Genomic DNA, 14,256 nt, shown 5'->3' on the forward strand with positions numbered 1-14,256 from the left:
TACTGCCTCGTCAGGAACTTGCTGCCACTCACGAAGGCCAAGGATAAGATAAACGATGAGCTGACTGAACTAATTCGCGACTAACTAAAACCAAAACAGAGCATCCTTACGGCCAGGCACAGATTCTACACTCACCGCAGGTCTGAGGGCCAGGGGATTGCAAAAGATGCTGCCGACCTCAGGAGACTTGCGGCACCACGTGACCTCAACGAAGCATTGCAAGACATCTTCGTTATGGGCATTGGCCACGAGGGCCTCTTTCACAAGCTATTATCTGCCAACACCAGAGTCAGCCTGCAGAAGGCCAGCAGCATCAGTCAGGCGTTTATGACCTCGACCTGCAGCACCAAGCAAATTATTCATCCTGTGGACTCAAACCCGGCAAGTACTGTACACAGAATGATGCCTTTCACAGGCAAGACTGTAGAATGTGGCTCTGCCCAGGGCAGAGAGCACAGACCTCAGGGTTCCAGAACTCAGAGTCCGCCAAGGGGTGCTAATCGAGTAGCATCATGCTGACATTGCAGAGGAAACCATAGGGTTCACCAGTGTCGGTTTGCTGAGTACGTATGCAAAGCCTGTAACACGAAGGGCCACCTCCAGCGTACGTGTAAAAGAAATACGACTCACTGCCTAGCAGAGGAGGCGGTAGATAACTTTGAATCCAGTGAATGGGGAGTATGATGATTTGGCCAGAGAGGCAGCTCAGCCCCAAGAAGTGTATGGTGTTATACCTGCACCACCGATTGTCCTCCAGTGAAGATGGAAGTCGAGATAAACGGCGTTCCAGTCTTCATGGAGGTGGACACTGGAGCGAGCCAGTCAGTGATGAGCCAGGATGCCTTCGAGAGGCTATGGAACGAAAAACGACCCGAGCTGGTTCCAGTACAGGAAATGTTGCTGTCCCAGTCCTTGGTAGTGCGGATGTAAGTGTAATCTATAATGGCGTGGCGCACAAGTTACATCAGTGGATTGTTGCAGGTGATGGTCCAACGCTACTCGGAAGAAAGTGGATGGGGAAGATCCAGTGGAAATGGGAAGGCCTCTTCACTCCAGCAATCGATGTCCCCCGTGCTCAGAGGCAGAGCAAAACCTCACCTTCACTTGGGCCAGGCACCAGAGAACAGACCAGTGCAACACCTGAGGCACAGACCGTCCATCATGACTGCGTGGCAATGATCTGACCGGAACAACCTAAAAGTACCTTCCCGGCTTCAGTGACAGGACTCCTGGGGAGGAAGATCGAATTCACAGGCACTCTTCCAGCTTTTGTGGCAGAATCGTGGGAGAGAAAGATCAAGGCAGTCGACCTCGAGGACAGAGGCAAGATGGCGTCCCTGCTGCAGCGAGGGGCAGCGTGGCTGGAAAGAAAGATGGCCGCGGCCATATCACGAGGTGCAACGCTGAGGGACCAACGCGTGGTGTCTAACAAAGGATTTGATTGGGGTAAATACAGCAGGGTTCTCTTAAAGGAGACCTGCAACCAACTGAACTTAAAGAGACATTGTATGCATGGCAATCAATGTAACGAATCGATTAAAATTGTGAACAAAATGTTGTTGTGAGATGTTGGTACTATTCCTAATGTAAAGAACAAAATGTTGTTGCGAGATGTCGGTACCAGTCCTAATGTAAACAACAAAATGCTGTTCCGAGGTGTCGGGAATAGAGTGTCCCCAAAAGTAGCAAGCGAGCGAATTCGGGAAGATAAAGGCACTGATCCTGATGCCCTGCCCCAGGTGTCCCCACAAGTTATAGACCAGCGACCTCAGGAGGGTGAAGGCACTGATCCTGATACCCTGCCCCAGGTCTATCCCATGTTGCAGGCACCCGATGGCACTATTCACCACGGACCTGAAAACGAAAACAGCACCAATACGCGCAGTCGGCCGCCGTTGCCCATCACCCTGGTGGAGACGGAGCAGCCCCCAGACCCAGTCGCTACCTCGGCCATGTCTGGGAGCGCAAGGTCAGACCAACGAGTTCCCCAAACGGGACCTGGAACAGCCAGGTTCCCAACACCGTTAGAGAGCAGGCAGAAGATTCTGCGGCCCTCAAAGGAGGACAGGGAAACCACACACATCTGTGGCTCTGCCCACCACTAGGCAACGGCAAAGGCCCTGAGTCCTGGCTAGATGAGCGAATCAAGCCCACCCCACTAGCAGGGGCGCAGCGCCGCTATCAGATGACTAGGACCCCGTCCGGTTGCTCTGGAACCTGCGTCCTTGCATACCTGTACTGCTACCTCAGTACTGACCATGACTGAACCATGAATGCAATCTACCGAATCCTGCCGCACGACCACAAAACGTAACAAATGTAAGTCACTGAACCAAGGTGTCACGATACAAACTGTAACTTCCTTTCTTTGTACTTACACTGTATCTGATCCTGTATGTTAATGTAACGGGCCTGCTGCATGATCTTGCTGTGGGGAGGGGGGGAAATGGATGTATGTAGCCATGGACACACACATGGATCACACCCAGGACCCACTGGAACCTCCACTGCATCATCAAACCATGCAAACTGGTAACCACTACCCAACGTTGTGGCAAAAGGATTTGGGGGTTAACAAGGAGAGAGCCAAGTCAAAGCACAGCCAAGGTGCAAGGGCTAGTGGCACTTAAGTTTGGGGAGAGCTAAGTCAGAGCAGATAGTGCAAAGGTAATTGGCACAAAAGACTTGGGGGAGAGTGATGTTATATATGCAGACTATAGTTATACTCTCTGTGTAGTCACTGTATAGTTGCATAAGATGGAGACTTGTTACCTGACGTACTATTAATAAGATTTACACTGTGTATATACTATGCTGGCACCACTAGAGGGTGCAACTGGTGCGGGAAATGAGTGTTTCAGTTCATTCAGTCACCTACCTACCCCTTATCCGGACTGAAAACGTGATGTTTTACATAGGATTACATAAGAACATAAGAAATAGGAGCAGGAGTAGGCCATACGGCCCCTCGAGCCTGCTCCCCCATTCAAGATCATGGCTGATCCGATCTTGGATTCAGCTCCACTTCCCTGCCCGCTCCCCATAACCCCTTATTCTCTTATTGTTTAAGAAACTGTCTATCTCTGCCTTAAATTTATTCAATGACCCAGCTTCCACAGCTCTCTGAGGCAGCGAATTCCACATATTTACAACCCTCTGAGAGAAGAAATTCCTCCTCATCTCAGTTTTAAATGGGCGGCCCCTTATTCTAAGATTATACCCTCCAGTTCTAGTCTCCCCTGACATTGAATGTACGGCACAGAAACAGGCCATTTGGCCCAAGCTGTCCACGCCGGTGTTTATGCTCCACTCAAGCCTTCCTTCTCCCTCAGAGGCTTATCTAGCCTCCCCTTTACCTACGGAAGTATGTACTTGCCATGGAGGGAATGCAACAAAGGTTCACCAGACATTCCTGGGATGGGGGTATTGTCCTATGAGGAGAGATTGAGTAGACTAGGCCTATATTCTCTAGAGTTCAGAAGAATGAGAGGTAATCTCATTGAAACATACAACATTCTTACAGGGCTTGCCAGGGTAGATGCAGGGAGGATGTTTCCCCTGGCTGGGGAGTCTCGAACCAGAGGTCACAGTCTCAGAATAAGGGGTCGGCCATTTAGGACTGAGATAAGGAGAAATTTATTCGTTCAGAGGCTGGTGAATCTTTGGAATTCTCTACCCCAGAGGGCAGTGGAGGCTCAGTCTTTGAATATATTCAAGGCAGAGATCGATAAATTTTTGGGAACCAAGGGAATCAAGGGATATGGGGATAGTGCAGGAAAGTGGAGGTGAGGTCGAGGATCTTATTGAAAGGAGGAGCAGGCTCGAGGGGCTGAATGGCCTACTCCTGCTCCTATTTCTTATGTTCTTATAAATGCATCAATATTATTTGCTGCAACCACTCCCTGTGGTGGCGAGTTCCACATTCTCATCACTCTCAGGGTAAAGACATTTCTTCTGAATTCATTATTGGATTTCTTGGTGACTATCTTATATTGATGGCCTCTAGTTATGCTCTTTCCCACAAGTGGAAACATTCTCTCTGTGTCCACTCTATCAAACCTTCATCATTTAAAGGTCTCTTCAGTCGCCCCTCAACCTTCTCATTTCAAGAGAAAAGAGACCCAGCCTGTTCATCCTTTCCTGATAGGTGTTACCTCACAATTCTGTAAAACGGTTTTGCACCTTCTCCAGTGCTTCTATATCTGTTTTTATAATATGGTGCCCAGAACTCTATGCGATACTTTATAGTTTATTACAACTAATGGTTCCTTGAAGCACTTTGCTTGCTGCTCTTACATTTTGTAAAGAGGGCGAGCAGTCTTTCAAGGAGTATCGATGCTGTATGCCAATATATCATTTACATTTCTAATCAACAGCGTATAGTAATAGGTGTATGTGGGTTTGCCTCTGATTTACCCTCTTGGTCAAAATAGCCTGCCTACAACAACAAAAACAACTTGCATTTGTATAGCACCTTTAACATAATAAAATGCCCCAAAGACATTGACAGAAGCATTATCAGACAAAATTTGACACCTGAGCCACATAAGGAGATATTAGGTCAGGCTTGGTCAAAGAGGTAGGTTTTAACATAGAAACACAGAAAATAGGTGCAGGAGTAGGCTATTCGGTCCTTCAAGCCTGCAACCACCATTCAATATGATCATGGCTGATCCTCTATCGCTCTGTAAAATTGTTCCAATTTCAGTATTAGTGCTGCCAAAGCGGCAACACCATAAGGAGCGTCTTAAAGGAAGATAGAGAGGGGGAGAGGCGGAGAGGCTTAGGAAGGGAATTCCAGAGCTTAGGGCCCGGGCAGCTGAAGGTACAGCCGCCAATGGTGGGCTGAAGAAAAAGTGGAGGCGGGGGAGGGGAGGGGGTGGTGTGCAAGAGGCCAGATTGGAGATTTCAAAGCAAAGTGAAGCAAGGCCGAAAAGCACATAGCTGATCCCCCAGCACCCTCGCCTCACATAACTTGCCTGAGCTAGCCGGGGGCAAGGCAATGAGTGGCCTCTACAGTGCTGTCAAATCACACCTGCCCCACTTGCCACCCTTATCTCAGTATGCGACACATCTTGGGACTCGAGATTAGATTGCTTCAATAGTTTGGCGGCCAGGATCGCTCGTTTCACACTCAAGCGGCTGAGTGCCTGAATCCCAGTCCTGGCAGCTGCTTAAATGGGGCCGACACTTGGCTACTTGAGAGCTCAGGCAAGGCAGTGCGGGAGTGGCGGGGTGCGAGGGTGGTGGGGGGAGGGCAGGGATGGCGAAAGGACAGATGCAGCAGCAGTAAACGCAGTCTCACCTTTCCTTTCATATTTCTCCTGAACAGGAGAAACTTCTTTACCCAGAGAGTGCTGACAATATAAGAGCAGGGAGGTTATGCTTGAACTGTATGAAACACTAGTTAGGCCACAGCTGGAGCACTGCGTGCAGTTCTGGTCACCACAGTACAGGAAGGATGTGATTGCACTAGAGAGGGTACAGAGGAGATTTACGAGGATGTTGCCAGGACTGGAGAATTTTAGCTATGGGGTATGATTGGATAGGCTGGGGTTGTATTCATTAGAACAGAGGAGGCCGAGGGGAGATTTAATTGAGGTGTATAAAATGATGAGGGGCCCAGATAGAGTGGATAGGAAGGACCTATTTCCCTTTGCAGAGGGGTCAATAACCAGGGAGCATAGATTTAAAGTAGTTGGTAGAAGGATTAGAGGGGATTTGAGTTGAATTTATTTCACCTGGAGGGAGATGAGGAAACATTCCTTCACCCAGAGGGTGGTGGGGGTCTGGAACTCACTGCCTGAAAGGGTGGTAGAGGCAGAAACCCTCACCACATTTAAAAAGTATTTGGATGTGCACTTACTTAAAGAGCAGTGACCGCCAGGGCTGCAGATCTAGTGCTAGAAGGTGGGATTAGGCTGGGTAGCTCTTTTTTGACCGGCACGGACACGATGGGCTCAATCACCTCCTTTTGTGTCGTAATTTTTCTATGATTCAATGAATGTGGAACTCGCTACCACAGAGAGTAGTTGAGGCAAATAATGTAGGTGCATTTAAAAGGAAGCTAGATAAACACATGAGGGCAAAAGGAATAAAAGGATATGCAGATAGGGTTAGACAAAGTCGGGGTGTGAAGAGACTTGTGTAGAGCATTAACACTGGCACCAGTTGGGCCGAATGGCCTGTTTCTGTGCTGTAAATTTGACGTAATTCTATGTAGGCAATTTTCTCCTCTACTGTGCTGAAGGTGCGCTGAGGTTGGGGGGGGGCACGTGGAGGGGTGGGGGGGCAAGGTGGAGGGAGCACAATTACCCCCTGAGCATCGCTGGCCATTGCAGACCACAACTCCTCCACCCCCTCCCCCACCGACAGCTGAGAAGGATCTATATAGAAAAGTTGCCATCGGGACTTGCACCCGTGTCAGATTCACTCGCGCGATGCCCACAGCCACACTTCTCTTCCGTTCAAAGCACGTGACTTTAATGCTTCACATCTCGCGAGTCCCCGTCAGCTGTTCAGAGAAGGTGGCCAGCCGACTGGCTTGACATCGCTGAGATATTCCGACTGTTATGAATCTCAAAGACACGCACAATTGGACACGGCTTCACAAACATGCGTCGGTCCCCAATGGGGGCTTGGAGAGACACATCTCGACACATATACGTACCGAAACACCTTTACACACACACACCCACTCACATACCCACATACTGACACACCTCTACACACACACTCACTCACATACCCACATACTGACACACCTCCACACACATAGAAACATAAAAACATAGAAAATAGGTGCAGGAGTAGGCCATTCGGCCCTTCTAGCCTGCACCGCCATTCAATGAGTTCATGGCTGAACATTCAACTTCATTACCCCATTCCTGCTTTCTCACCATACCCCTTGATCCCCCTAGTAGTAAGGACCTCATCTAACTCCTTTTTGAATATATTTAGTGAATTGGCCTCAACAACTTTCTGTGGTAGAGAATTCCACAGGTTCACCACTCTCCGCATCTCGGTCCTAAATGGCTTACCCCTTATCCTTAGACTGTGACCTTTGGTTCTGGACTTCCCCAACATTGGGAACATTCTTCCTGCATCTAACCTGTCTAACCCCGTCAGAATTTTAAATGTTTCTATGAGGTCCCCTCTCATTCTTTTGAACTCCAGTGAATACAAGCCCAGTTGATCCAGTCTTTCTTGATAGGTCAGTCCCGCCATCCCGGGAATCAGTCTGGTGAACCTTCGCTGCACTCCCTCAATAGCAAGAATGTCCTTCCTCAGGTTAGGAGACCAAAACTGTACACAATACTCCAGGTGTGGCCTCACCAATGCCCTGTACGACTGTAGCAACACCTCCCTGCCCCTGTACTCAAATCTCCTTGCTATGAAGGCCAACATGCCATTTGCTTTCTTAACCGCCTGCTGCACCTGCATGCCAACCTTCAATGACTGATGTACCACGACACCCAGGTCTCTTTGCACCTCCCCTTTTCCTAATCTGTCACCATTCAGATAATAGTCTGTCTCTCTGTTTTTACCACCAAAGTGGATAACCTCACATTTATCCACATTATACTTCATCTGCCATGCATTTGGCCACTCACCTAACCTATCCAAGTCGCTCTGCAGCCTCACAGCATCCTCCTCGCAGCTCACACTGCCACCCAACTTAGTGTCATCCGCAAATTTGGAGATACTACATTTAATCCCCTCATCTAAATCATTAATGTACAGTGTAAACAGCAGGGGCCCCAGCACAGAACCTTGCGGTACCCCACTAGTCACTGCCTGCCATTCTGAAAAGTACCCATTTACTCCTACTCTTTGCTTCCTGTCTGACAACCAGTTCTCAATCCATGTCAGCACACTACCCCCAATCCCATGTGCTCTAACTTTGCACATCAATCTCTTGTGTGGGACCTTGTCGAACGCCTTCTGAAAGTCCAAATATACCACATCAACTGGTTCTCCTTTGTCCACTCTACTGGAAACATCCTTAAAAAATTCCAGAAGATTTGTCAAGCATGATTTCCCTTTCACAAATCCATGCTGACTTGGACCTATCATGTCACCTCTTTCCAAATGCACTGCTATGACATCCTTAATAATTGATTCCATCATTTTACCCACTACCGATGTCAGGCTGACCGGTCTATAATTCCCTGTTTTCTCTCTCCCTCCTTTTTTAAAAAGTGGGGTTACATTGGCTACCCTCCACTCTATAGGAACTGATCCAGAGTCAATGGAATGTTGGAAAATGACTGTCAATGCATCCACTATTTCCAAGGCTACCTCCTTAAGTACTCTGGGATGCAGTCCATCAGGCCCTGGGGATTTATCGGCCTTCAATCCCATCAATTTCCCCAACACAATTTTCCGGCTAATAAGGATTTCCCTCAGTTCCTCCTCCTTACTAGACCCCCTGACCCCTTTTATAACCGGAAGGTTGTTTGTGTCCTCCTTCGTGAATACCGAACCAAAGTACTTGTTCAATTGGTCCGTCATTTCTTTGTTCCCCGTTATGACTTCCCCTGATTCTGACTGCAGGAGACCTGTTGCTTCCAGTTTGGTTAGCCCAATCTATGTGCTTATTAAAGTCACCCATTATAACTGCTGCACCTTTATTGCATGCACCCCTAATTTCCTGTTTGATGCCCTCCCGAACATCACTACTACTGTTTGGAGGTCTGTACACAACACCCACTAACATTTTTTGCCCTTTGGTGTTCTGTAGCTCTACCCATATAGATTCCACATCATCCAAGCTAATGTCCTTCCTAACTATTGCCTTAATCTCCTCCTTAACCAGCAATGCTACCCCACCTCCTTTTCCTTTTATTCTATCCTTCCTGAATGTTGAATACCCCTGGATGTTGAGTTCCCAGCCCTGATCATCCTGGAGCCACGTCTCCGTAATCCCAATCACATCATATTTGTTAACATCTATTTGCACAGTTAATTCATCCACCTTATTGCGGATACTCCTTGCATTAAGACACAAAGCCTTCAGGCTTGTTTTTTTAACACCTTCTGTCCTTTTAGAATTTTGCTGTACAATGGTCCTTTTTGTTCTTTGCCTTGGGTTTCTCTGCCCTCCACTTTTCCTCATCTCCTTTCTGTCTTTTGCTTTTGCCTCCTTTTTGTTTCCCTCTATCTCCCTGCATTGGTTCCCATCCCCCTGCCTCTATATACACACACCCACACACACCCACATACTGACACACCTCTACATACACACCCACTCACATACCCACATACTGACACACCTCTACATACACACTCACTCACATACCCACATACTGACAACCCACACAAACATACGACCCACTCAGATACCCACATACTGACTCACCTCTACATACACACCCACTCACATACCCACATACTGACACACCTCTACACACACACCCACTCACATACCCACACAAAGACACACCTCTACACACACACCCACTCACATACCCACATACTGACACACCTCTACATACACACACACCCACACACACCCACTCACATACCGACATACAGACAACCCCAACAGTCATACATACCCGCTCACATACCCACATACAGACAACCCACACAGTCATAAGACCCACACACATGCAACCACATATCTACAAGCTCACAAGGTCAATGACCTGAAGCGTTAACTCTGTTTCTCGCTCCCCACAGATGCTGCCTGACCAGCTGAGTATTTTCCAGCATTTACTGTTTTTATTTCTACAAACTCACACATATAAGTCACCACACAAATACTGAAGCATTGGCACACAGATATATACCCCCACACACATAAATATGCACCCACACACACAAACATAGGAACAGGGGGAGGCCATTCAGCCCCCCGAGCCTGTTCCATCATTCAGTGAGATTATGGCTGATCTGGGACCTAACTCATTAAGAACATAAGAAATAGGAGCAGGAGTAGGCCATTTGGCCCCTCGAGCCTAATCCGCCATTTAATAAGATCATGGCTGACCTGATCATGGACTCAGCTCCACTTCCCTGCCCGCTCCCCATAACACTCAATACTCCCTTATCACTCAAAAATCTGTCGAGCTCCGCCTTAAATATATTCAATGACCCAACCTCCACAGCTCTCTGGGGCAGAGAATTCCATAGATTTACAACCCTCTGAGAGAAGAAATTTCTCCTCGTCTCAGTTTTAAATGGGCGGCCCCTTATTCTAAGACTATGCCCCCTAGTTTTAGTTTGCCCTATGAGTGGAAATATCCTCTCTGCATTCACCTTTGCATCTGCATATACCCGCCTTTGCCCCTGATCCCTTAATATGTTTCGTTAACAAAAATCTATCAATCTTAGATTTAAAATTAACAGTTGATCTTGCATCAAATTGCCGTTTGCAGAAAACACACACACACACACAAAATGTATCCACTCAATCAAATGATTCGTAGTCGAAGTTCCTTTTGGGGTTCAACATAATGTAAAACACAGTCCACTCCTTACCAGATTCCCCACATAGAGCATATTATTAAATTCCGTGGACATTGGCTGGTGTTCCATGGCCATGAAGAGGGTGTTGAGTACGATACAGATGGTGATCGCTAGGTCCAGGAAAGGATCCATCACGACATATTTCAATATTTTCTTCACTTGGATCCACATCGGGCAGCAGTTCCAGATAAGAAAGTTTTGTGAAAAGTTATACCAGCAGCGAGGATACTTCAGGCGGGATTCTTCTAGTTCTAGGAATGAAACCACACAGGAGGCGGGCGTTAAGTAGCATAACTGAAGGTGTCATCGCGGCACTCCCACCAAGGCTACAGTGACTACACTTCAAAAGTACCTCATTGGCTGTAAAGCGTTTTGGGAGGTCCTGAGGTTACGAAAGGCGCTACTGAAACGCAGTTCTTTCAAACTTGCTTCATGGCCTGGCACCCAAACTGTGATATTCTGCTCTACATTAATGCCAATACTCACCGGTTGCCATTCCACAGATTATAGGAACAGGAGGAGGTCATTCAGCCCCTCGAACCTGTTCTGCCATTCAATTAGATCATGGATAATCTGCAACCTAACTATATATACCCGCCTTTGGTCCTTAATACCTTTGGTTAACAGAAATCTACGAATCACAGATTTAAAATTAACAATTGATCGAGCATGAATTGCCGTTTGTGGAAGAGAGTTCCAAACTTCTACCACCCTTTGAGTGTAAAAGTGTTTCCTAATTTCACACCTGGAAGGTCTGGCTCTAATTTTTAGACTATGTCCCCTAGTCCTAGCCTCCCCAACCAGCGGGAATAGTCTCTCTCTATCTACTCTATCAGTTCTCCTTAATATCCTGAAAACTTCGATCAGATCATCCCTTAACCTTCTAACCTCGAGCGAATATAACCCTAATTTGTACAATCTGTCTTCGTAACTTAAACCTTGAAGTCCAAGTATCATTCTGGTAAACCTACGCTACGCTCCCTCCAAGGCCAATACATCCTTCCTAAGGTGTGGTGCCCAGAGCTGCTCACAGTGTGTGGTCTAACCAGGGTTTTGTATAGCTGCAGCATAACTTCTACCCCCTTGCATTCTAGTCCTCCAGATATAAAGGCCAGCATTCCATTAGCCTTTTTAATTATTTTCTGGACCTATTCATGACATTTTAATGATCTATGTACAGGGACGCAGAAGTCTCTTTGGAACTCCACTGTTTCTAGCTTTACACCATTTAGAAAGTACGGGTTGAAACCCCCCCTTATCCAGAACTCCCTTATCCAGAACCACCCCTCGTCCAGAACCATTCCCCGCCACCAGGTGACGCTTGCGCAGAACTCCGACACGAACAAAGTGAAGTCCTTCCTGACTGCTGACTCCCACAATCGCTGGCCTGACCCCGCGATCCACCGCCCTGCCCCCACCCCATGATCTCTCTGCCGCACTCCCAGCCCCAAACCAGCCAGCCCAGATATCCCCTTGCTCATTACCTATACCATCCAATTTAACGTGACCACCCCTCGTCTGGAAAAATCCCTTATCCAGAACAGGCCAGGTCCCGAGGGTTCAGGATAAGGGAGGTTCAACCTGTCCTCTATTCTGTCCTTTTTAGGTCCAAAGTGGATCACCTCACATTTACCTAACCCTGAAATCCATTTGCCACAGTTTTGCCCAACAACACCTAATTGCAGGCTGTACTTGAACCCAAACATGCTCAGCCAAAGCAATGAGATCAGGATTCTTCCAATGCACCCACTAATGAATTTGTGTTGGACAATTTCAATTATAATTCCCTCCACACGTACACAAGGGAAAATGATACAAGATTTGTTCCTGAATCCGGTCAGAATTCTTCGATATGAAAGAGGGAACTTGTGTAATAATTGAAGGCATCAGCCTCGGCTCAATGGTAGCGCTCTTGCCTCTGAGTCATAAGTTCATGGATTTATGTCCTGGTCCAGAGAGTTACCCACGTAATGTAGGTTGGCTTTTCAGTGCAGTACCGAAGGAGTGCTGCAGTGTTGGAGGTGCTGTTTTTTATGTGGAATGTTAAACCGAGGCCACCATCTGCCCTCTTAGATGGATGTAAAAGATCGCACAGCTTTTGTCAAAGAACAACAGTGGCATTCTTCTGACACCCTGCCATCCAACATCAATAAAACAGATTACATGGTAATTTATCTCATTGCTGTTTGTGGGACTTTGCTGTGCACAAACAGGTTCAAAAGCGAACTGGACTTGAAGGAGAAAAATTGCAGGGATATGGGGAAAGAGCGGGAGAGTGGGACTAGCTTGATTGCCCTTCGAAAGAGCTAGTGCAGACTTGATGGGCCGAATGGCCTCCCTCTATGCTAGGCTATTCTATAATTCTATGTTTCCCTACATTACAATGGTGACTATACTTCAAAAGTAATTGGCAGTACTAAATCTGAGAGCTCCCTGCTTTCCACAGCTCAGTTCTACAGCAGGCAGTAAGTACCCTTATCCAACCAGCCATTGGGGATATCGACACTGGTGAAACCTTTCGAATTCGATGGATCTATTCTCCTGCGAAATTTTCTGCTAACTGATGATATATTTATCCAGCATTGTTTTTTCCTTTGGGCCACTTGTGTGCTGCCTTTCACCTTTATTATAAAGAAAATTCCCTGAAAACACAGCCTCCGTAGTCCCAAAAGAGAGATGTAGCTTCAGTCCCTTCTGAAAACAAGTTCTCCACAGCCACTGGTTAGAAGGATTCCAATTCATCCACAAACACACCCTCTAAAGTCTCGAGAGAGATGGTCACAGACTATAATCAAGAGCTATTTCTTATGCTCTTATGCTCTGGTTATGGAGAGCGGGCGGGGAAGTGGAGCTGAGTCCATGATCAGATCAGCCATGATCTTAGTCAAAGGCGGAGCAGGCTCGAGGGGCCAAATGGCCCACTCCTGCTCCTATTTCTTATGTTCTTACGTTTACCACCCGATTACATGGACATGCAGGACAGAAACAGGCCACTGGGTCTAGCTGGTCCATCTCGGTGTTTATGCTCCGCACGTGCCTCCTCGCAACCTACTTCATCCAGAACGGTTACAGCACGGAAGGAGGCCGTTCAGCCCGTCCAGCCCGTGTCGGCTCTCTGCTAGACCACCAACTAGTCCCACTTCCCCGCCCTTTCCCCGAAGCCCTGCAAATGTTTTTCCTTCAGGTACTTATCTAATTCCATTTTGAAAGCCACGATTGAGTCTGCCTCCACCACCCTTTCAGGCCGTGCATTCCAGATCCTAACCACTCGCTGTGTAAAAAGGTTTATCCGCATGTCGCTTTTGGTTCTTCTGCCAATCACCTTAACTCTGTGTCCTCTGGTTCTCGTCCCTTCCGCCAATGGGAACAGTTTCTCTCTATCTGCTCTGTCTAGAACCCCTCATGATTTAGAACACCTCTAACCTAGCAGCATAACCTATTCCTTTCTCCCTCATGTGTTTATCCGGCTTCCCCTTTAAATGCATCCATGCTATTTGCCTCAAGCACTCCCTGTGGTAGCGAGTTCCACATTCTAACCACTCTCTGGGTAAAGAGTTTTGTATTGAATTTCTTATTGGATTTATTAGTGACAATTTTATATTTATGACCCCATGGGATGGATTTTCCCGTCCTTTGCGCTCTGTTTTTCGCCCCAGAAGGGCGGCAATGGCGGTGGTGAGGTCTTCTGGGCGGGCAGTCAGCATCCAGTGCCCCACGGGGGGGAACTTGGGGAAAGGTAACTTCAATGGTATGAGGCATGAATTGGCTAGAATAGACTGGCGA

General features: G+C 47.4%; 1 protein-coding gene across 5 annotated transcripts in view; it reads right to left on the reverse strand.

Annotated features, from left to right (window-relative positions):
• Window positions 1–14,256, reverse strand: part of scn5lab (sodium channel, voltage gated, type V-like, alpha b) — a 473,466-nt gene that overhangs the window by 237,632 nt on the left and 221,578 nt on the right. For all 5 annotated transcript variants that reach the window (XM_070881666.1, XM_070881669.1, XM_070881665.1 and 2 more), the window contains one exon: window positions 10,486–10,724. In XM_070881666.1, coding sequence (XP_070737767.1) covers window positions 10,486–10,724 — 239 coding nt within the window. The remainder of the gene's footprint in view (window positions 1–10,485; window positions 10,725–14,256) is intronic.

Source organism: Pristiophorus japonicus, chromosome 5, assembly GCF_044704955.1.
Source record: "Pristiophorus japonicus isolate sPriJap1 chromosome 5, sPriJap1.hap1, whole genome shotgun sequence".
Classification (NCBI taxonomy): Eukaryota; Metazoa; Chordata; class Chondrichthyes; family Pristiophoridae; genus Pristiophorus; species Pristiophorus japonicus.